The 24,681-nt window shown below is 45.5% G+C and overlaps 1 protein-coding gene across 5 annotated transcripts in view; it reads left to right on the top strand.

The window, feature by feature from the left end:
• LOC119174771 (SEC14-like protein 2) overlaps positions 1-24,681 on the top strand; it is an 82,253-nt gene that overhangs the window by 44,218 nt on the left and 13,354 nt on the right. For 2 of the 5 annotated variants that reach the window (XM_075895141.1, XM_075895140.1), the window contains exons 2-7: positions 13,094-13,163; positions 15,450-15,512; positions 19,271-19,361; positions 20,122-20,216; positions 21,103-21,181; positions 21,960-22,040. In XM_075895141.1, the coding sequence (XP_075751256.1) occupies positions 15,486-15,512; positions 19,271-19,361; positions 20,122-20,216; positions 21,103-21,181; positions 21,960-22,040 (373 nt within the window). In that variant the 5' untranslated portion in view covers positions 13,094-13,163; positions 15,450-15,485. Of the gene's footprint in view, positions 1-1,929; positions 2,102-13,093; positions 13,164-14,023; positions 14,068-15,449; positions 15,513-19,270; positions 19,362-20,121; positions 20,217-21,102; positions 21,182-21,959; positions 22,041-24,681 lie in introns of those variants that run through there. The other 3 variants (XM_037425820.2, XM_075895139.1, XM_037425822.2) reach the window with 3 other exon arrangements.

Below are 24,681 nucleotides of genomic sequence, written 5' to 3'. Positions count from 1 at the left end.
GAAACGGGCAACTCAGGAGCAGGTAGACAAAGCGCTAAAGAATAAGAAGCGAGGGGATGCCTCGTTTTCCAAACGTATTATAAAAATTTAATTGTTTGTTTCAAGTCACAGTGAAAAATTTAGGGTGATTCAACGTAAGATGGAACAAAGCATGGCTGGTCAACCTCTTAATTTCTTTTGTTTTCATAATTTAATAAATATATGCTGGATAAGTGGAAAGAAGAGATCTGTAATTGGTTTTGCCGGAAAAAAATTTTTTTGAAGCAAAGTAAATGAATAATGACGAACAGGTGGAGTGTCACGTTTACCTGCTCTGCTGCTTTTTCCGACATTGGCGATGAATTACACGAAACGTATTAAAGCTACGTACCTTAATTTTGTTTAGTTCAATATGTGCCTATTCTTGCTACTGATAAATTATTTTTGGTTTATCTAAGTAGCGTAGATAGTTTTATAAAGATGTCATATAAAAATCACCCGCTTCCCTCCCATAGTTTGCGCCAATACACGAGATCGAAACCGGGCCGCGTTGTACGTATTTTTGATGGAGGCGTAGACGATTGAGGCAGAGATCGAGGTACACGTTAAAAAAAAAAACAAGCGATCGATACTTTTGGAGCCCTGCATTAATGCTATCATATCGTGGATTTGAAACGTTAAACCCCTCGACTTATTATTACATTTAGGTACAAGGAGTACTAGTCGGTGCTTACACCGTTATCTTCACTACGTTATACAAATCCGACAGGAAAGTGCTCAACACCATAATTATACTGGGCTTTCACACGCAATAACCCCATAATTCTTAAAGCTGAGTCACTCCTCCACACATTAACTGTATGTCGCGACTAGCATCAGTCGCGCTTACCATTTACGACTGGCTACCAAAGAAAGCCACTCAAGGCAAGCGATGTTCACACGTGCTGGCGACTCATGATCGGTTCCCACATAAAATTCACGCCTCCTCACATTTGCTAGTCTCACGTTGGAAAAATGAAAAAAAAAAATAAAAATTGACATTCTGTTTCTGCATGGCTGATTGGTTCAGACCAGGGGTCTGAGTCAAAGCAGTGTTCTTGCGAACATTCGCCCTCCTTTATGATTTGACCGAGCGCCAGTGCTAGCAGCTTGCAAACACCACGTTACTGCGTAAGACAATTATTATTCTTACAACGTACACCCTCGCAAAGTGTTTTCGCATGCAAGTTTCAAAGAGAGAGACACGCTGACGTGTTTAACAAGTTGAATGACCCTACATGAGGCCAGAAAAAACGCGGGATTACGATTTTGCCAACTTTCTTTCATGTTCATTAAGAAATAGCGACAACGTGCGAACACACACACACACACTCACACACACACACACACACACACACTCTCTCTCTCTCTCTCTCACACACACACACTCTCTCTCACACACACACACACTCTCTCTCACACACACACACACACACACACACACACTCTCTCTCTCTCACACACACACGCACAATCACACTCTCTCTCACACACACACTCACACACACTCACACACACACTCTCTCTCTCTCTCTCTCACACACGCACACACACACACACAACACACACGCATACGCACGCACGCACACACACGCGCACACACGCGCGCGCACGCACACACACACAGACACACACACACACACACACACACACACACACACACACACGCACGCACACACATCTACGTGTACACCGCAGTGCTGAGGCTCATCTGTAGCTGGCAATAAGAGAGAAAACATAGGTACGTGCGTGGACCTGTGTTAGCCAAGTGTAATTCATGCACCACGTAGCGGCTTTGCGTAAACACATCGCCACGCAAGTTCCATTCGACGCGGTGGCAATCGCCACGTTCTGCGAGCGGCGGCGACGTTCTCCACCCCTGTCGTCACCGCACATTAGGGGCTGGGCGTCGAGCGCCGCTGGCCGGAGGTGGTGAGGCACGATAGCGGTGCGCTCCAAACGGCGATCGACGGACCGACCGCGGCACGGCGCCTACACTCGCCGCGTCAGAAAACGAGCAGCCACTGGAATGAGCGGACGCCCGGGAGACCTGAGCCCGCGCCAGCAGGCCGCGCTCGACCAGGTGGGCATTCGAGTTCTACACATTGCTACGGGGCGCCACAAACGAACATCGTAGAAAAGAGGACAATGTTTAGGGCAAGCTCGTCGTGCTGACTGGGCTCCATATTGTATGCCTGCCGGTAACAATATTATTACGGCTCTGAGATAAACACTTGCATTGCGAACAAATCCCGAAAACCCGACGTGGTTGCATTGTAGTTATGGTGCTCGAGTACTGACCCGAAGTTATAGCGGGACCGAATCCTGGCACGCACATGTTGGCCCGTGTGGGTACGTTTCTTAGGCCCACGTTAAAGACACCAGCTGGATGAAATCTCCGGAGTCCTGCTTTATAGTCTCTCATAATAATGTCGGGTGTCTTTGGATGTAAAGCTTTAACAGTATTAAGAAATGCCGTAAGATGTTCGAGACTAGCGTAATAGTTTTAAATTTATAATAACAATACACGTTCGGCCCTTGCATCCTAATTTCATAATATGGTTACGAGGGATGCCGGACTGCAAGTCTCCGGAAATTTCGGCCGCTTGCTTCCTTAACGTGCCCCTATAGGTGAAGTACAGGGTCCTCTAACTTCCATCGAAGTGCGCCCGCCGAGTCTGGGATTCCATCCCACGACCTTCGCGTCGTCAGCCGAGCATCATAACTCCCATAGGTTTTAGTTTGAGGTAAAAACTTGCCTTGTGAAGCAATCCAGTGAGGTAGGTTTTCGAGACTAGCAGGCGGTTGTTGCCTCTGATATCGGTTTCGTATTGTATTGGTAAAGCGTATACATAGAGCAGGTCTGGCTGGAATTTGCGTCCTGACTCGGATGATAGTAGTGTAATAGTAGGGAGGAAAAAGCTTGTTTCCGCTTCCCATTTGGTACTCACTCCTCACGAGACATCGGTCAATAATTAGGTGGTCTGCTCTATTTGAAGAGGGTCTCAGAAATAACGAAGGCAAAGTGGTGTGTGTCTGTGAACAGCGTTTCTGCGTTAGCGTCAGATATTACTATTTCCGAGAAGAGCATGATATACTGATAACGTATTGTGACCATGCTATCTTCCGATCGTTAACCGCTTTCAGACATTTCTGTAGTTCCCCGCGAAGGGCTGCAATAATGTTGTCACATCGTGAAAAGAGAAGTCTTAATGCAGAGATCGAGATATCAGCAGCAGGTCAGTTTTTTTTTAATACGGTGTGCAAGCGAGTTTTCTTTTTGTCCTTTTTATCATCCTACTTAGCACGTGCATGATTGCACTTTTTTTCTTGACGCAAGCACGTGGTAATATATTTATGTTAAACGCTACCTCGCTCGCGAAATAACCAAACAGAGCAACTCTAGTTTTTGTTCGAAATATTATCAGGTAGTTCCATGAAAGGTGATCTATGCCACGTTCTGACGCTGTTCCGCGTTATCTTGTTACGTCGACTACATTATTTCCCGATGGCTATACGAAACATGCTTAGTGCAAGTGGGTGGTTAGAGTCCCTTGTAAGAGGCTATATTTTTCGCGCAGCCCATGATAAGCAAGTGTCTGTCAGCAGAGCTATCGCGATCCCTCCCCTCGCCACCCTCCTACTAGAGACGCACGCCCTATCTGCTCATCTAATTTCGGCATTCTGTCTGTACCAAGCCTCCCCCTAAACCGGAGAGAGTACCTCGTGAGTTATTGAGGTTTTCAGCACACACGGTGTTTTGTCGCGCGATATCTTTAAGCATCAAGCAGACAATACGAGTACAGGTTGGTTTGGCATGTTGCTTCGATCGTGCCACCACGTTAGTAGATCACCTTGGCTCATTTTCTGTGCGATTATTACGGGTGCCTCATTGCTGTGCATTTCCAGGTTGCGTTATCTTTGTTTTTGTTTTTTCGTCAGTTTTCATCATTTTGTAGAAAACAGCGCCTGCGCGTGTCATAGTTATCTTTCGAGTTTAGACTTTACTAGCGTCTTTCATACATGTTTAACAGTTTTTAATTGATACACTCTTTGACAGACTAACAATCATTGAAATTTAACGTTTCAAAAGAAATATGCTTATGAGGGACAGCTGTGGTAAATCAGACCACTCGCGGTTCCTTAACATACACCTAAATCTGAGTACACAGTCCCCAAGCAATTCTGCCTCCATCGAAAATGCGGCCCGGATTCGATTCACTTGACTCCCGGGTCAGCAGACGAGCGCCAGGACACCAGACGCCTGTGGTGGGTTTCTCACTGACTGAGTCAGCAGTCACAAACCGTGTAGGCGTTGTGAGCACTTCTTTCAGGAATCTAGCCGAGAACACGTATGGGACAACTTGCGTTATCGAGAATAAATATACTTGCATTACTTAATTACTGTAACTTCGATCGGTATGGCAGCGCGCGAATGATCAGAAATTGTAGCTGCCTCCTGATAATGTTTGGCTGCGAATCGGTTAGCGTATCACCATTCCCACTTGTTTATTCCGCGCTCTCTCTGCCGCTGTTCGCCGAAAATATAACAATGTTACAAAGTTACAGTGTAAAACATTGACACAAAATAGAAAAGAAAATTTGGCAGATCTCACGCACAATAGGAATCGATGTCACGCGAAGCAATCGGAGGGAAGGTGACCGTGTACTAAATTTTAATACTGAGCGACACGCTACGAAATAACGCAAAATATATGTAAAAACTTCGTACGCGCAGACATATGTTGAACACTCGCATGTGTTTTATACAACCGGTTGATCACAGTTGCGCAACGGTGCCAAGAGCAACATGAGTATTAGCGAAACGAGAAGCGGTAAGCGAATTTGCAACACTGGTGCTCGCGAGGACGGTAGCCCTGCAGACACTGCTTCATAAGTGAACTTGAGTGAATGACACTTAACTACAACTTAACCCGACGAGATGTATGTACCATAGGAGTACACGTAATGTTTATGAAATTGTATAGCCAGCATTGCAACCACAAATGACGTTTTACCAACATTGGGCCGTAATATAGCGCATTTTCCAAAAGAAGGACAGAGACGTGGCGTGGCTCTGCGGTAGAATACTCGATTGCGACGCAGAGCACTTGGTTTCGATTCCTGCTGAGACCCTGATGTTCGTCGGGTCAACGTGTCCGGTGACAGTTTTTCTTAACGCCCTCGCATTTAAATTACGAATGCCTATTGTAACCGTTCTTGGCTCTCCTGCGGCGAATACCGCATACCACAGTCTCCTACGGCGACTACCGCATACCAGTGGCACATACGCGCCCGCAGGTATGTGCCACTGTCTGGCGGGAAGTTCTTGACGGCGTGCGTGACGGGATTGGGGCGTTATTCATCTCTTGACCAGCGCGTCATAATCGTCAAGACATCTTAACACTGCCATACTAATCTTGGTTCAGGCCAAGTTAAGGGGGTGATCACGAGAGCTTCCACACGTAAGCGGCTAGATAGATAGATACGCAGATAGACGCCAAAAGTACCTAGAGTACGCATTGCATTGTGAAGTAAGCGAGGGGGTATAAACCTTAGCCTTTCCACGACACGAAATTTGAAGACCAATAACGTATATCACAATGAATTTCACTTACTCTTGCTATGAAGACCTCAACACTATAGACAGAAGAATATTTTGATTTTGAAATATGGCCACTTTATAGGATAAATGATCAAATTTGTCATGGTAATCACATTTCATGCGTTTGAATTCGCAAATTTCGACATGTGTTGTCAGTCACTATTTCTTGTCGAGGACGTACGGGTTAATATTCACGACCTTCTTCGTAAGCAACATCGGACCTTTTATACTTCAAATACGAGTGCGTAACTATACCCAGGGACAGATGAAGACTGTAACACAAATGGTACGAGTGCTTTCACACACCTGATTACGAGGCACGCCGTACTAAAGGGCTCCGGAAATTTCGACCATCTGTTATTCTCTGTTGTAAGTGCAGAGACATCACAGAGTACCCAGGCCTCTAGCATTTCACGCCTCCATCGAATTTTGACCGCCGCGGCCGGGATCGGACCCGTGACCTTCGAATCAGGAACCATGGAGCCACAACCCCTATACCACCACCACGGACGAAATGAAAACAGAGACAGGTGCGCCTTCCCGTACCTTGCTGCGGTTCCGCGCTCGTAGTTCAAGTATCGTGAATCGGCAACTCACCCCGTCCACCATTCGACTACGCCTTCTGCGAGTGGGAACGCGGCGCAGTGATGAGGCGTTGAAAGAGTGAACAGAATACGTTGATCATGTCTATTCCCCGGGTGTGTCATGTATACATTTTGCGTTATCCCCACTGAAGTCGTGCACCAAACAGGCCGGATGAATACGTTTCTGTCGCCATTACGTTAACTTTCAACAAAGCGGGTGCCTCATTTGAAACATTTTAAAAAAATGATCGAGTAAAAAAGGGGTGCTGTTTGTCCCACAACAAGAATCGTCATCTATCTCGCGTTCCTTGCATTATTGCTGCACGCACGGCACTTTCTGGTCACGAACAAGATGCGCGTTATCAGCGTGACGTAGCATTCTTGATAGGAAAGTGACAAGCACCGAGTTTCCATGAAAGGAAGCGCAGGTAAGCCGGATCACGTTTATTCATGTCGGACAAAAATACGCCCTTTTCGTTCCACTCAATCATTTTTTTTAGTTTAACAGGGCAGTTAAGGCCTTTATTCTCGTTTTCGTGTTTTTCGTGCCGCTTGGCCAGTTATCAGTGATAACGGCAGCACAACTATGCCCGCGTGATTGACCACGAGCGATAACAATAGAGGGGAAGTTTAAATGGTGTTCAGAATAAGGCCAGAGAACATTGTTTCGGTACGCTCGAGCGTCGCGCTTATCGGCGTAGCTCTTTCGACTGAACAAGAGGTAGGTGGCATTCTCCAGCTGCGTTAAGCGTTATCATGGCTTTTTTTTTAGCAGTTTTGAAGGTCAGACTTACGCCTCTTATCGTCTCCTATCGCCAGCGACAAGTCATAAGACAGCGCCGTTTTCAGCTGTACGCCGATAAGTCACGGACGCTTTCCTCCTTTCCCACTAAAGCCTACTCGCACTTGGCTCTGCTAGAGTTGAACTCGGAAAAACAGTACAACGTTTGACTTCGTCCCAGAGCTCAATGTCACTAATCTGGTGGCACAGTGGGTTCCCGATTGTGCCCATGTTTGCTGAACGGGTGTAAATCTGGGACAAAATCTGTGGTTCTGTACAGAAAAAACTTGGCGACACAGACACGTGCGCTTTGTCTGTGAGACCAGTTTTTTTTTCTGCATTCAACTTTGCATCGCTGTTTTGCCTACAGTAACTAGCCGCTACACAAGCTTTTCTGATGAGTGGTTCGTTATAACACGCGAGAATCAGGGACGTAGACAAACTTTTTTTTTAGGGGCGAAGCTCCTTATGGCGTGGCTTGTGCGTCCCTCGTAGTACGTAACCACCAGTGGCACATACCCGAAATATCGGTCCTTATACAATGTCTGCTGGATGGGGGCACTTGTATATGATGAATACATGATGAAAAGATGTGAGATGGCTGTGCTTGGAGTTTTCTCTAGACATATGGACGGACTGACACACGCACGGATGGACAGACAGAGGGATGGCCGCAAAAAGAGATGGACGGACAGACAGACGAATGAACAAACGGACGGATGCTCCAAGGATCACACAGATAGGCGGACGCAAGAACGAATGGACAGACAGACTGACGAACGCTGCGCCCCACCAATCATCATTCAGTCCGTGGATATGCTGTGATTTTTTTTCGTAAGAAAGAGGGGTCGGGGTTCCACTACGCTTTATGTATATGCGTGCTTGTGGATTTGTTGATCTGTGGGCATATACGTTACATGCCGAAGGGGAAAACCTAAAGGGGGAAGGGGGGTGGTTATAAGGCAGTGTTTGTTGTAACGAGCTCGCGTCCTGTAACGCGCTGTTTCAACGAAATCAACTACGGTACGCATGTGGTATTCGGCTTCGCCTCACGGGTTTGGCCGCGAATCCACGGTGTGGTTACATGAAAGACGCCGTAGAGGAGGGCTACGGAAATTTCGACAATCTGGTGGTAGTTACCGTGCACAAACACAAAGTGGTTCTAAGAGAGAAAGGAAGAGAAAAGTGAGCCCCGTAACTGTTTGCTTCAGCGAGCGACACTTCAACAGTAGCTCACAAGGGATGGGGGTGAGGAGGGCTTAACTGAAATCGCTCAATACACAGGGCTTTGGCGTTGCGGCTCCATCGAAATGTGGCTGCCTCTGCCAGGATCCAACCCGCGAACTTCGAATCAGCAGCCGCGCACCATAACCACTGCTCCACTGCGGCAGATACATACATACATACATACATACATACATACATACATACATACATACATACATACATACATACATACACACACACACACATACATACATACATACATACATACATACATACATACACACATACGTACGTACATACATACATACATACACACATACATACATACATACACACATACATACATACATACATACATACATACATACATACATACATACATACATACATACATACATACATACATACATACATACATACATACATACATACATACATACATACATACATACATACATACATACATACATACATAAAGAAAATACTCGCTGTATACGCTTTGCTATCCTCAGCGTGTCTTGACGAGCGGAATAGCGTTTTCGCTCGGGCCCACTAACCGCAACGTTGTAAACATCCCGAGGCGGACGAACCTGTTGTGGAAAGTGACAACGGCCATGGCTGCGTACACAGACGCGCCCGCTCCTCGAAGTCGCGATGTGGCGCCGCGACTACGTGAATTCGCGCGGGACGTACTGGCGTATGTCTGCAGCACTGCCATGCGTGTTTTCGAAACGAAAATTCGCCGGCGATTATGATACTCCCTAATGCAACAAATTCCGAACGCATGCAGCTTCGCGTTGGAGCAACGTCGACTATGTTTGTAATTTTGGCTGTCTGCAGTTGTAGCAATGTGACGACAATCGTTACACATTTTCACAGAAACGGCAAATGTTTCGACCGCTGCTTGCACCACTATGTGCGTCGCGAACCGAGTGAAATGACGACAGTCCGGTGACGACAGGCGGAGCCAGCCGCAGTGCACGTGCCAGCCCTGCATGTGCGCGGGCTCTATACAGACTGGCCATGCAGCGCGCGTGGCGGAGGCAGATAGCGAGGTTAGAGGCCAGTGGCTCGTAATTTCCGCAGACTACGCGCCCGCTCTCTTTTGTCCTCGTTCTCTCTGTCGTCTGCATCGACGCCGAATACGCCAATGGCGGTGCCGCTCAGGGCAGGAACAGGAGCTTAGGAGCGGCGCTGTAGAAAATAAAATTCCCCGCACATTCACGCAGTGAATAATGATTGGTGGGGCGAAGCGCTCATCAGTCTGTCCGTGCTTCCGTCCGTCCATTTGTTCTTGCTTCCGTTCATCCATTCGTTCTTGCTTCCACCGGTCCGTGTGACCGTTGGTGCGTCCGCCCGTGCATGCGTTCTTCCGTCTGTTCACCCCTCTGTCCATCCGTGCGTCAGTCCTTTCGTCTATCTAGTGAGCACTGCGAGTACAGCCATCTCACATCTTTTCATCATGTATTCATCATATACGAGGGTTGCCATCCAGCCGACACTCTAAGGACCACTCTTTCGGGTATGTGCCACCGGTGGTTACGTACTACAACGAGGGACGCACAAGCCACGTCATAAGGAACTTCGCCCCTAAAAAAAAAAAGAACTATTCGTCACTTCTACACCGTGAAAACATTGCGACAGCGAAGCTGCAATGATGATGATGCGCAATTTCGGTACTGAAAAAATCGTGAATGTTTCAAGAATCATCATTATATACTATTTATTTCCCGAAATGCGTCGTCATAATCATCGTTATTTCATTTGTGTCTTTACTCACTCCTTTTTCTGGACACATGACCTGCGTGATGCCTACTACTACTACTACTACCGTATAGAACAAAATCACTCGCTGACATCACGTGACTACATCCCTACTGAATCCGGAATAACGCTCTAGAAAGCTGAAATACACGAATGCGCTTGTTGTGGCTGCCCCTAACACTTATGCAATAAAAACAGATGTTTTGATTGCATAAGCAAGCAGTATTGAGATGTATATCAGGAAGGTCGAAGCGCCATGCCACATCAATCACACACGTCTCACCTCGATTTACTCAAACATGATGCCCTATACGTGCTCAAACACCCGGTAGCCTCAACAAATGTCACGCCCCCTGAGGACGGGTATGCTCACGCCGGTCACCGTAAACATGTTGAACGCCCAAGAGCAATCAGACTGCATCAAGGAGAGAGAGAAAGAGAGAGAAGTAAACGTTTATTTTGAAACAGTGCCCCGAGCAATGCCCGGTGTCACCCTGAGGTGGAGGTTTAAAAAAAATTGTTGGAGTGGAAGCTCTCGCACTGCTTTGTCAGCAGTAGTGAAGCCAACTTTTGCCCTCCAAAGATATCATAAACATGCCATTTTCTGGTTGTGCCCACTTAGACATCAGGTGGCTATGATTCTTTAGTCTAGAAGCTACGTTAATTTTACAATAAAGGTTAGTTGTTTCCCAAGAAAAAAATTCCGCAGTGACTAGTATTGGTGATTTCATATTCAATAAAAATTGCCTTGTATTCGAGGCTTACTACAGGAAGCTAGTAACACAAGAACGCACTTTGAGCACTATCTCACCCGAAAAGATTACACCATGGGGTAAAACCCGTTAGGCGTGCGAGAAAAATGCTCCTTCTCTTGTTTTAGAGGGACGGCTTAGTGCTCTGATATAGTTGAGTACGAAGTACTCAAAATTGTTAAACATTTTTTCTAACCCCCCCTCCCCCTATACGCCAACAGCTCATCATGCCCTTAGTAAGATAACTGCCGCAGCCACCGTCTTATGGTTGACGCGGAATTCACTCGTGGGCACGAATTTGCACTCCAAGAGTTTTTTTTTTTTTTTTTAAACCCCCTTGGACTGCACCAACCAAAGCCACCTTTATATTTTCGATAAAGCTGGAGTGACGTAAGCACCCTGGACCGACTGCAAATCGCTCATCCTTGTCAGTCGAGTTTCCAACCTGGGCGTCTCTTAACCCTGTCAACACGCCGTACTCTCGTTCATGCCTCAAAGCCTGAACGGGTAATCGACCTACGACTACGTTCGGCGCTCTCCCACAACCGAGGAAGTGCTACGACGTTCATCACGATTGTGGTGATGTTTAGTGGCATATCGGCGCTATCTATAGCTCTTGAGTGAGATCTTGTTGGATGGCGTACTGCTGTGTCTTAAACCACGTATTTGACCGATCGAATGACTAATAAGACAGCTAACGATCCGTGTGATCCCCTTCTACCGAATCCTCGGTATACTCGATACTCAAGCCTGAAAAATGATATGAGCTGGTGTTCAATGGAGAAATATTTACTCATTACTATTGTGCGGACAGTTTTCGATAACGGGCTCTAACAAATATAGAACAAACTGTAGGAGGAATGTGCGGGTGAGGAGGACGGTAAGAAAGAGGGCAAAGGGTTAGGCATGGCATAATTATATGTGTGGTACAGTACAGCAAGGGAGCGGGGAAGCGACGCGAGAGGAGGGAAAGGAAGAGTGTAAAGCCAGCAAGCTCAGCTGTTTCCGCAGTCTTCGAACCACCAGTGCGTAGCTTCACCTTTTCTTCTTTGTTTCCCACCATGCCACCGTGCATGCGCTCTTAACCTAGCGGAAAACACGCGAAACACCTCTCGATCTCGGAGGCTTTCGTTACGGCGATACCATTCGTCTCGAATTCTACCAAAATCTAACCGAAGTAGCAGAGGGCAGCCCAGAAAAATGTAAAAGTCGGAATGAAGGGTCAGGCCCACTTTTGCGACGTTTTAACGCGTCACGCTATCTGATATGGCGATCGCGCTTTTCGGCCATATAATACTTACGACTGCCAAATTAACAAAAAAATCCAGCTGTATATTTTTTTAAACAGCTTCTGCAGAGTGGTATTTCACAGACATCGCAAGAAAAGCACGTCAGATTATCTAACCAAATTTACTCGCCCACCTTGACGCAAACACTTGCTGCGCAGATTTTTTGAATTATATATTGCTTAACATAAACTCTGGTGACTGAGGGCACATGTGTCGAAATTGGCTTATGTTTATTTTTCAACGAAACACTTAGTGTTTCTTTACGTCATCCACCAGTGGTGCAGCCAAAAATTTTCTTCGGAGAGCGGGGGCTTCAACTATACTTACTTTATGTATGTTCGATCTCGTGTTTCCATATATATATATATATATATATATATATATATATATATATATATATATATATATATATATATATATATTAAAAATGTTAATATTTTGTTTTAACTGTCGATATGTCGGACACATTTGGACGCAACGTGGTTGATTCAAACGATCCCCGGATTTTGAAGTGCTGCAACTGCGCGTGACACAAAAGAGCGAAAACGGCGTTCGCAGGCAATCAAAGCAAGGCGGCGTTGTACGTGTCGTCCTAGGCGTGCACAGGGGGGTGGGGTGTTATGGATGCCCCCACCATGTAATAGGTGTCACAAGACTGCACGCCTGTGCGTAGCGCCATCTCCGTCAGTTGGTGACCATAGTTTTGTCCGCATGCAAATGTGGCACGCTGCATTACGCGTGCAGTGTCGCATAACTCGAACATTGTGGAAGCGATACGGACATGAAGTGAGGAGAGATTGGCCCTCGATAAGCCATAACCCAGCCCTCATAAGATCGGCTAAATATTGCTCAAAATTGACTAGTGCTTTCCGGCTGTTATTCTGAATATTGGGTATCGTTGCCGATGCATGGCGTGAGTGCTTCGTACAAACCAACGTTTATCTCGCTTTGCAGAATCCATTTTTTTTCTTTGTTGTTTTTTTTTCGTTCCTGAGACCGTATTGACTGAAACACCCTTACGACACCTACAGCGTTTAAGTTCAGTGAATGATGCTTGTTCTTGTTCGGTGCAGTTCCGCAATGCGGTGGAAGATGTGAAGAGACCCTCGGACACGGACGCTTTCCTACTGCGCTGGCTGCGAGGTAAGTTTTGCGAACGAAAAATGTAGATTCTAGATTGTGTGATTGTGTGAGTTATTTTGAAAGAAAAGAAGAGAAAAGTGGGCCCCATAACTGTCTCTCAGGGGGAGTACACCTCAACAGTAGCTCACGAGGGGTGGGGATAAAGGAGGGATTAAAAGAATCGGATTAAAAGGTAGAGATAGATAGAGAGAGAGGAAAGAGAGAGCGAGGCGCAGGGACAGTGAACGACGGAAAAAGACGGAAGTAAAGAGGAGATGGGACAGATGGACATGGTCGCACGATTCCGAGGACGGGGCACCACTCGGCGAGAGCTCTTGTCGGCGTCAGGAGATGGCGTAGGGCGAGCCCAGTCGGCCAGAACTGCTTCGTCGTCGGAGATCGCGGGGGCACAAGCGGTCGGCACGAAATCCAGAGAGCGAGTTGTCCGTGACATACCCACGTGGAAGGTTTCAGGAGAAACTGAGTATACTCTACCACGGCTCTGAAGGAATGGCTGACGTCACTCACAACACAGTCAAAGGCGCGCGAGCCTCGGTGCGATGCTGCGAAAGACGCAACTGATAACACAGCCCATGGAGACCGACCATAACGCAAAACCACCCGGAACCGCGGTTCCGGGTGGTTTTACGTTTGCCATACACAGCTTTCACAGTAACTTGAATGTAAATGTTGGTTATTTCATTTAAATATACTTCGAATTTGAAGGTATACGTTAGACTTACGAGTAGACATTATCAGACGAGCAAAATAAGTTACATGGAAAAATATTAACACACTTGCGTTATCTGTGATCTTCTTTAAACTATGCAAAGACCCCAATTCTCAATATCGAACACGCATGTGCCGCGCCTAACCCATAGCACGGGACTTCGATGTGGACAAAGCGGAGCGGATGTACCGTCATGTGAGTACCAGGTCCATTTACTTGACTAAGTGCGGTTGACTGTAAAGGAAAGCATCAGCATGATGCACCAGAATACTATGCCAAAGCATGGTACCCTGGTATCATGCTTTGGAAATTTCCCCGCCGGAGACAAGTATGTACTCTTCCTGGACCATTGGCTAAATGCTGAGGCTTTTCCTTGTTCGAACATCGTTATTCGCTTGTAATATCCACATTTCCTTTGACGCTTCTTATGTCGCATTGAGGGGTAGCAAACCGGACGTGCGTCTGGATAACCTTCCCGCATAATTTTTCTTTTCTTTCCCTTTCCATTTCTCTCTATATATACTTGAAGAAACGCAAGCGTAACTATGGACACATCTGCATAGCTGCATCTATTAGCATTATTTGCTATTTGTAACGCGAAGCCACGATTTACCTCCCAAGTTTCTTTCACGGAGGGACGTTAGATGCATGTGAAACCACTCTTTTCAGAAAACTTCTGAAACGATACGAATGACATCTGCTACATCCACTAATTACGACAACTACAATTAAACTACATCAACGTAGATAAGAATCTCGATTCTGTAGCAATAGAGGAGAGCCATAACAAAAAATAGGGTGGCTTCCGTTGCCCACCCAACTTCGTTGTTTACCAAGATTTCTCGCGCGTACGTAACTAAAGACGGCTTCTGCGATAGTGCGAACTTGATGTATCTACGCACGACCGCCTTCAGGTCCGACCTCTTTGGTATACGGCGTCGGGACCTGCTTTTGCTTGACAGGCCAGCTGAGTGAAATATCTAATCAGTCTAAGAGACTTGGAAACCGGACTACATGCGTGAAACTGAAGCTGGGGTTTTCCTGGAAGCAACGCGTTTACTAGACGATGCCGCGTCGTCCGGGAGTCTATGGTGACGTCCGCTCTCCAAGGTGACGTCTCTTTGTGACATAGATAAAAAAATAATTGATAACGATAAAATGGGACAAACTCGCTTTGTGGGCATTCGGGACTCTGCATAGACAATATTACGAATGGGCGCTGCCATAAAAGGCTGTTGACTATTGTGTTTTGTATCTTTAACAACTAAACGAACAGTGTTACAGTAGACCCATATTCTAGAAAATTCTTGGGCTAGCGCATGGTCTTATTAATTCCCGTCGCAAAATACAAAAAAAATAATACATTGGCTTAACAGCGCAACACGACGGCACCCAGATGTCTTACGTAAAACAGTTTATGGCAATGACTTGTATGTTATTAACAACTATATCACTATTTATCACTTGTTCGCGAACTATGCAAGTTGCGCAGAAACGGATTGACATAATCCTGATTCTCGCTCTTTCCCTTTCTGCTCTTGTTTGTATTTTTTGTTCTTTTTTGATGCCACCAATAGGACCTTAAATGGAGGAAGGAGAACGGCATCGACGACATGTTACGAAGCTATGCGGCAGCCGAGGTACGTCCGGCCAATTCGTCTTGCCCTTTATATGTTAGCTTGTTCAGTGGCTGAAAGGCTACATTCTTTACGGAAAGAAGAAAAATCAAAGAATGAATTACAAGACGCGGAAACAAGACGTGAAAACGATCACTGACACATGCACACATTCAGTACTGAAATTAATCTGAATAGCAGCGCTTTTGGGCAGGCGGTGCTATTGGAGCAAAAGTAAACCCCATACGAAACGTCAAAACGTCGAAAAAGGTTAGATAAGACGATAGAGAAGACTCACATGTGAGTCAAACATTGCTTTATACCAAAGCATAGGGTGCTTTGAAAATGCTATGTTATGAACGACACTTTGTTGCACTCACAAAAATATTGGGTGATATTTAGTTTAAGTTCATCAAACAGCCCGTCGAAAGCAATAGAACGACAATAGAAGAATGTAATTATCTTTTTATAGTTTTTGTAGTTACATAATGACGCCTGTATGTTTTAAGTACTCTAAATAAACGACATTTCATAAAAAATATTTTCGGCGTGGAGGTACAGACTTCTAATCTCAGTGGATATATCTTTTAATTCACCTAAATTTGCCGGCATGTTAGGGTGAGGCTCACACCCTAAAACAAGGCAATGTCCTTACATCCGAGTGAATTAAACTTTATCTTTGAACTGAACCAAAATTCATGCAAACAAGTTCCACAGTGGCCTGGTGATTCCATCACATGTGTTTTGACGCAGGCATCGGCCTCAGACCAAACGTAAATGGCGACTTAACGTCCCAAGCCTTATATTTTTTGGCTGTCGTTGCGTTCAGTGCAGCGTTTATTGTGCCATGTCATCCTATTTTGATTTTAACATTCTCAATCTAGTCACTTGTTCGTTGTGGTATAGTGTATGCCGCAGCGTGTGCAGTGTGTCTCCGTCATGCCATTATGGTCATAACAGTCACACATCGTTGATCTCTTTGCGATTGCGCATTTGGCTCGAGTAACAGGTTTAGGAAGTGGGGGTCTCAGGTTTTAGAGAGGTTATTGCGTGCAGTGGAGGTTATTTTAAACGTGTTTCGAAAAACGTTCATTTCGATGTAGTGCGTAACGAAAAATTGGACGCAATATCTGTATAACACGGACCGTCATGAACACACACCGTAATGAGGACCGTAATGTCCACCGGATGTCCAAAATACGTGTTACTATAGAACAGCGCACGCACACACACACACACACACACACACACACACACACACACACACACACACACACACACACACACACACACACACACACACACACACACACACACATATATATCTCAATTTACGACGCTTTCGTAACTCACAGATCTCGGGGTGGCTTCCTGCGAAAAAAGCACGGCGCCGGCGAGCGTATGTGACTGCGATAGTCATTCTACTCTGCTAATACCCGAAAGTGGGCGAGCCTGCAATAGACAATGACAGTGGCCTTGAATTAGGTTAAAGGGCCCGCAGAGTCAAGAGAAAGCTTCCATATTTCTGGCACAGTTGTTCGTCTTTTCATTATTGCTCAGTAAATGTTTAGAATATTTATACCAGCCCTCAAAGGGCCGCATTTGTATTTGTATGCACCCTTTTTTAACGACCACTCATCTCTTGATCATGGGCCTGTCAGTGATTAGGCGTTTCTGATACGGCACTCTGATCTTTTATTGAGCCCACTTCTCATTTCACGTTGCCAGGATATAGAACGCATGACTGTCGTTGTTGCATGCAGAAACTCAAGTCTTGCGTTGCTAAGCACGGGGAGGAAGGTCCACTACCCGACATGGAGGAAGGGAACAATTAGAAGGGAGCATTTTGCGCACAATGTGATATAAGAAAATGAAAGTACTAGACTAAGGCTGCTCATGCCAGGTCTCGCTGGCCCCTACCCCCTTTTGCCGGTAGGGGAAGGTAACCTGAGTTCTCTTACATCAAAGCACAAGGAGAAACATTTAAAATGAGTACGTATGTGTAATGGGTATTTTACTATGTTAACACCGAAAAGTGGACAGGCCTGCAATATAAAATGAGAGTGGCCTTGAATTAAGTTAAAGGGCCCGCATAGTCAGTGAAATATTGCACTTTCCTGGCACAGGTGTTTTTCTTGTCATTCTTGCTCAGTAAATATTTAGAACAAATACGCAGGAGCCGCTTGGACATCGTTGAAGGTTTCTAGATATATCATAAGAACTTTCAGTGCAGGTTGTTTTATATGCATTCTGTCAAGTAGTATGGTGGCTACTGCTCTCCCATAGTTGAGTACATCGTACTCTAAATCGTTAACAACTTTTTTCTGAACACTCATGGCTTACTGATCTCCCATTGCTTAGTACAAAGTACTCAAAGTCGTTAAACACTTCTTTCTTTCTAAACACGGGTGTCAGATAAATCATTTTTGTGGCCTCATGAAGTGCAAGGCTCGCGCTTTATGCTCTACCATAATAGAATACCAAGTACTCAAAGTTGTTAACAACCTTTTATAAATACGTAATAGGACAGCTTGTCACTCTCCGATAGCAGAGTACACCCTACTCTAAGTAGTTGAACATTTGTTCTAAACTGTTTCTTTTTATATTTAAGGACATTTCACAGCTGAGACGGCTCTGTGTCAATAGATTGGTGCAATGTTTTTTTTTTTTTTTGAAGACCTGCTTATGTGTATACTTTCATGGTCTCTCGATAAAACTATTGGCTGTGCTATAAAGCTCGAAACCATGGAAGTACGGAATGCCTAAGAAATCACATTCTGACCCAGCCATCTTGTCTGTCTCTCCGTCACGTTTAAGACGGTCACCGGCATAAATAAATAAATGAAAGCGAATGAAACCGTTGATGGTACTTGATGGTTGTGTTTGAATTCAGATCCGTCAAGAAGTAATAATTATGGTACTTGCTTACACTACAGGCCCATTGATCGATTGGAATGAGCATTTATTCAGTTTTTAGGCGAATTTAATCATACGCTTTACATCGGCAAGCTGCTAAATGACAGACGCTTGCTACGGGGCACCGAAAGATTAAGCTTCAGAAATTTTATGAGGTCAGTCGCTGTAAATGATCGAAAATATGAATAATATGATGATTGACACAGAGATTGTCAGCGCGTAAGTGATAGATACAGTGAGGAAAGAAAATAGAATAATTAGATTGCAGCATCTTTGGAAAATAATGTATACTCGTTGCTAGAATGTAGCTAAGAATGTCTATTGTTTGCTACTGAGGACACCGTAGCAAAATTCATATATATGGGTTGTCTTCAACGCTGTCCTCATTTTATTGCTTTTACTATTTTCTCGCGGGTGACATCAGGACGATAATTTAGAATACTATGTTAATAATAATAATTGTTGGGGTTTAACGTTCCGATACCAACATATGCTTATGAGAGACGCTGTAGTGGAGGGCTCCGGAAATTTCGAATACCTAGAAATTTTCAACGTGCACCTATATATATGCACGTGGGCCTCAACTATTTTCGCCTCTATCAAAAATGTGGTTGCCGTGGCCGGTATTCAATCCCGTGACCTGCGGGTCAGCAGCCGAGTGCCTCAGCCACTAGACCACTGTGGCGGGTATATTATGTTAGTATGCACACGTAGCAGCATTAACATCATTCGAATCTGCATGGTGTATTGTTAATTATCCGAACCTGCAAGCAGAGCGAAAGCAAACGCTGTACACGTTGGAAACGGGCACGACAACCAACGTGCGCAGTTTCGTCACTAACAGCCTTCATCTTATACTTTCACAGATGGTGAAGAAAAACTATCCTGGCGGCATCTTATATCCGTGCAAGGATGGCAGACCATTATGGGTGGTTCCAGCTGGAGTTGATTTCCCAGGTACATTCTGTTTCTTCGTTTGCCCAGTAACGCTGTATTTTAGCCAAAGTAATGGATAGAGTTGGGGGGGGGGGCACTTCCTTGGAATTTCTACCTTGAAGTAACTCATTGGAAGCCAAAATTATTGGCCGAAAATGCCCAAATTTAATATGTTACTCATTACACGAGAAAATATATTTTCTTGCTCTAATTTCATGTCTGCCAAGTCGGACTTGACGTCTTCGTCCGACAGTTGCCTTGCTTACGTCAGTGTTCTGTGCAAATATGCGATAACGACGCCACCACACATTCACCACAAGGAACGTGCTTTTTTTATGTAGTATAACAATGTTTGTGAACTGTAAGTTATACAACTTTATTTGAGGTAACGCTTAATAAATGTTGAAATACGAGTACGTATTTGCGCGGTTGCTTTACAATGAGGTCGGCATATAGTTCACGATAGGCCTTTCAGTCAACTACTGGACACTTGGTTCACAGCGTTTCTATGTGAGACTTCGCGGATACGGGCTTCGGGAATACGCCCACGCTCATCTCTATAGTGCTTAAGAGACGTTCGTGTGATGGCTGGCCATTGGTCAGCATGCAGATCTCATTACCAGTGCCACGCGAACGCTTCACAGATACATCGGAGGTTGTTTTAGAGCTAATGGCCATTTGTACTTCCCGGTGTAACTTCTTGACTAGATACTATGAATGCTTCCACACAATTATGTTCACTTCACTGCTTCTGTATGGGATGTCATCACCTATGTTCCAGCGCTTATTACGTCACTGACGCCGGAAGTCGTGCAGCGCCACTGTACATATCTCATGGAGTACACGGAGTTCCTCAAGCGGTCCGCTTCAAAAGAAGTGAGTGAATGAAAAAAAAAAAAACTTGCAGTGCAGCGATAACGACCAAAGCAGCTGAGAAATACAGCTTTTGCATTATGACTGCTTTGAAACTCTGGAAACAGACTGCTGTTTCTGTTACCAATGGACCCATTGCATTACGCCATGAACATAAATTGCAATTTTTTAAACCGTATATATATACTTGAAAGCTTAATGCGGAAAGGTATACTATATGATGTTACTCATTGTTTTTACGATGTTTACGTGAATTTTTCAGTCTCAGGAAGCATTCATGAATTATTTGTTGTTCCCTCACTATTACTACAATAGAATTGTTCGTATTCGTCGTCTGTGTTACTCTGTGTTCACTCATGTGTTGATAGAAGGACTGTATAGTTGGGCTAACTTCAGAAGTTCTCCTCAGCAAATTGATCGCAAATTTCAAGTGGATGTGTAAAGCTTGAACCTGATTTCTTTTTGGGTTGGTAGACAATATTAGTTCATATTGTGATGTTATTTGTTACTGAGAGAGAGAGAGAAAGGGAAAGAGAGCGGTGGAAAGCTCCTCAATGAACAACTGGGAGTTATTAGAGAGCTACATAATCACACCAATTTTTGTATGGACATTTTCTTTTCATTTTTTGTACAATATGACAGGCACTTAAAGTTTTACCTTGAACCGCCGTACATGCTTTCTTACCCAAATTTAACATGCTGATTATTAATATAAGTTCTCTTTACATCGGGTTGAGCAATACATGTGGCTACGTTGCACGGATATCTTAATGACATAACGTCACTGCATCGTTTGTTTTTTTTTTGTGCCGTAATAAAAACCAGAGAGGGCTAGTTAGATCAAGTCTAAGATTACTGCGTTACAGTATTATGCACTGCCACTTTGCAGGTGGGAAGGGAGATACACTCCCATCACATGGTGATAGACTTGGAGAAATTCAGCCTTCGTAACCTCTACTGTTGGCAAGGTATGTCGCCCGATCACGGGACAGTAGCAAAAACAAGCTTATCTGGGCATAAGTGTACCGTGACGTACGTATAGATTGTGTATATAGTTCCGAACATGCGTGTAAACTTCGTGGTATAGCTGCATAGACAGCATGTTGCTGATGAACTTGGTATGTACCGATCGCAATAAGGGGACAAGTGCTCATAGTCTCTGTCGTTTATAGATTCAAAAACAATGTTCTACGAAAGAAAAAAAACGAATAGCCACTCACTGCAATAGATAACAACGTAAAAAGGGGTAGCCGTCACCAAGTAACGATGATTAGTACTTCGTTTATATTTTATTTCAGTAAAAAAAAAGACGTAACTTGCCACAGAAGTCGCGCAATAGCAGCTGGCTCTTTCTGAATTCGTAATCTTGCTTCGACTAGAGCTCTAGAGAAATGGACGCGAGAAGTTTTAGTTTGCGTTCCACACACTTTGTGGTCTGAATATACGTCGCCTAAGCCAACGTCGACTAGATAGCCAATGACTACTAGATAGAGATAGCCAGTCAATCTAATGAAATGGCTGAATTTAGTTAGTCCTTAGTACTCGTAATTTTATATATGCACATTGTAAAGTGCACTGCAATGAAAGTTACTTGAAAAAACATTAACTGCGGATGGCCGTAAAAAAAAGACGTTAATTTTACGTCTAAACTGCGATATTCTCCGAATGGACGCGTGTATATATATACAGTACAGATTGGCCTGACGGGCCCCGACCCCGTTTCTTCTTTGTTCCTCGGCAGCGCAGCTGTCAAAACTCTTACCAATATACTGCAGACCATGGAGGGCCATTATCCGGAGTGCCTGGAGAAGTGCGTCATCATAAATGGTAACAAATTCACCACGAATCTTGCTATTACACCTTGGCACTTTCGAACTTCTTACATTATATGAGGGCAAATCATTGGATGGTTATGATGCGTTATGTGAGTGAGTGAGTGTATCTGTTAGTGAGTATATATATATATATATATATATATATATATATATATATATATATATATATATATATATTGTAACGAGGGCAATGGGCATGGAGCTCGAATATAGAAAAGGAAGAAGACTTGCTGTGATCGCAGGCTTGCGTTCAGTTAGCCCTTGCGCTCAATAAAGCTTTCGTTCGCCGAGTCAACTCCTGCTGGTTCAACACCCCGTTTCAAGTGGTGGAGGTGCTGGGTACATCTGGTCCTCACCCTGGAGCTTCGTAGCCGCACACTCCAACCACCTTCTGCGATGACTGATCCGGGACCGTCTCAGGCCGCCACTCCAGCTCTCGCACCCATACCTGTCTTCTGCGCTGGCGCCCTCCGGCAGCGCGACCCCCCCATATTTGGTGGCACAGAGGACCAAGATGTGGACAACTGGATTGCCGAGTATGAACTGGTGAGCGCGTACAATAAGTGGAACGCAGCTGATAAGCTCACAAATGTGAATTTTTACCTGACCGACGTGGCGAAACTATGGTACAGAAATCATCGAAGTGATTTCAGTACGTGGTCGGAATTGGCAAAAACCCTCTCGGAAGTCTTTGGACGTCCTGCTGTCCACCGCCTTCGTGCTGAACAGCGCTTGCGTGGCAGAGTACAGAGAACAGATGAGACTTTCACGAGCTACATCGAAGATGTGCTCTTCCTCTGCCAGCTCATTAACCCGACTCTGGATGAGGCAGGCAAGATAAAAACATAATGAAAGGAATCGACGATGGTGCATTCCAAATGCTTGCTGCGAAGTGTCCCCAGACAGTCGCCGAGGTGATTCAGCTCTGCCAAAGTTATGATGAGCTGCGTAGGCAACGTGCTTCCACACGTTGCGCTGCTCAAGACACCGCGGACCTTTCATCCCTCGACTATCGCCATGACACTGCCGACCACTCTGCTTTAATGCCACTCATAAAGCAATTCATACGCGAGGAGGTCGCCAGGCAGCTATCTATAATCACCAGAACTACCGAGCCGATGGCACCCTTATCGCCTTCGCTTCGTCAGGTCATTGAATCGCAAGTTGCCGAAGCATTGCCGCCAGCTCCGGCTCCACCATCTGTTACCGCACCACTAACGTATGCAGCCGCTGTTGCTCGGCCACGCGCTCCATCGTCTCCGGCTATCTACGAAGCAACTCGCCACGTTTATTCGTCGACGCCACCCGCCCACCCGTTGACTGTCCCGTCTCCGGCTGTATACGAAACAACTCGGAACGTTTATATGAAGCCGCCGCCTGCACGACCGTTTCCGGTACCTTATTCGGCGACAAGTGCCCCTACCGTCAGCCAATGGCGCACTCCGGATAATCGGCCAATATGTTTTTCATGTGGCATCCCAGGCCACATAGCTCGTCACTGCCGCCGTCGCAGCTTCCCTTCTCATGACATTGCAGGGGCCTCACACTACATGCCCATTCAGCCGAGATATCCCGTTCCTGCCGATCCACCTCTAGACGTACGTACCGGTCGCCGACCATCCGGCTCAAGCCGTTCGCCTTCTCCTCGTCGCAGATCCATTTCTCCAATGTTACGTCGCAACAGCCCACCGCGAGGGGAAAACTGACGGGCGCAGTTCCGGAGGCAAGAACTGCGTTGGCAGCGAAAATTTCAAGACCTAACTGCTGTCCCCCGAACGAAATCGAACTCTATATTGATGGCATAGAGGTGCACGGACTTGTTGACACTGGAGCTGCCGTATCTGTAATTAGCGAGAAACTGTGCCGAAACTTGAAGAAAGTGACCACGCCACTTACCCACCTATCTTTGCAGACAGCTACGTCCCATCATATTCAGCCTTCAGCTGTGTGCACTGCACGAGTCGTCATTCAAGGTGCGATGTACGTCGTCTCATTTGTAGTTTTATTCCATTCTTCGCATGACGTTATCCTTGGATGGGACTTTCTTTCGTCAAATTCTGCTTTGGTCGACTGCGCTCGTTCCGAACTCGCATTATCTGTGCCGTGCTATGACCCCGACGATGGCGCTTCGTGTAGAGTGTTTGCTGCTTCTGACGTTGACATTGCGCCTTTCTCAGCTGTTGTTGTCTCGGTGTCGTGTGCCTCCCCCCCCCCCCCGAAATCGCCTGTGTTGTTTATGCCATCGGTCCCATCTGCGTGCCGTCGAAATATCATGCTTCCGTTTGCCGTCGTCATTTTTCGCAATGGTCACGCTGCCATTTATGTGTGCAATCCCTCAGACAGCCCGTCATCCTTACTACGTGGAGAATGCCTGGGAAGCTACGAACCTTGCGAGTGCATTCTTCCGGCTACTATACCCGATTCAACGGTTTCACTCCCAATTTGTGCTGTCACTCCTACCAACGCGCCTAATGATGCTCTGGACGTATTCTCGGATGCCATCGACTCTGAGCTCGCACCAACTATGCGCGAAGAGATTATAAATCTTCTTCTCCGCTTTCGTTCTTCATTCGATCGTGACCAGTCAGGCCTAAGCCGAACCTCTGCGGTCGTTCACCGTATTGACACCGGTC

This window comes from Rhipicephalus microplus, chromosome 5 (assembly GCF_043290135.1).
Source record: "Rhipicephalus microplus isolate Deutch F79 chromosome 5, USDA_Rmic, whole genome shotgun sequence".
NCBI lineage: Eukaryota > Metazoa > Arthropoda > Arachnida > Ixodida > Ixodidae > Rhipicephalus > Rhipicephalus microplus.
This window is presented reverse-complemented; position numbering and strand designations above follow the sequence as displayed.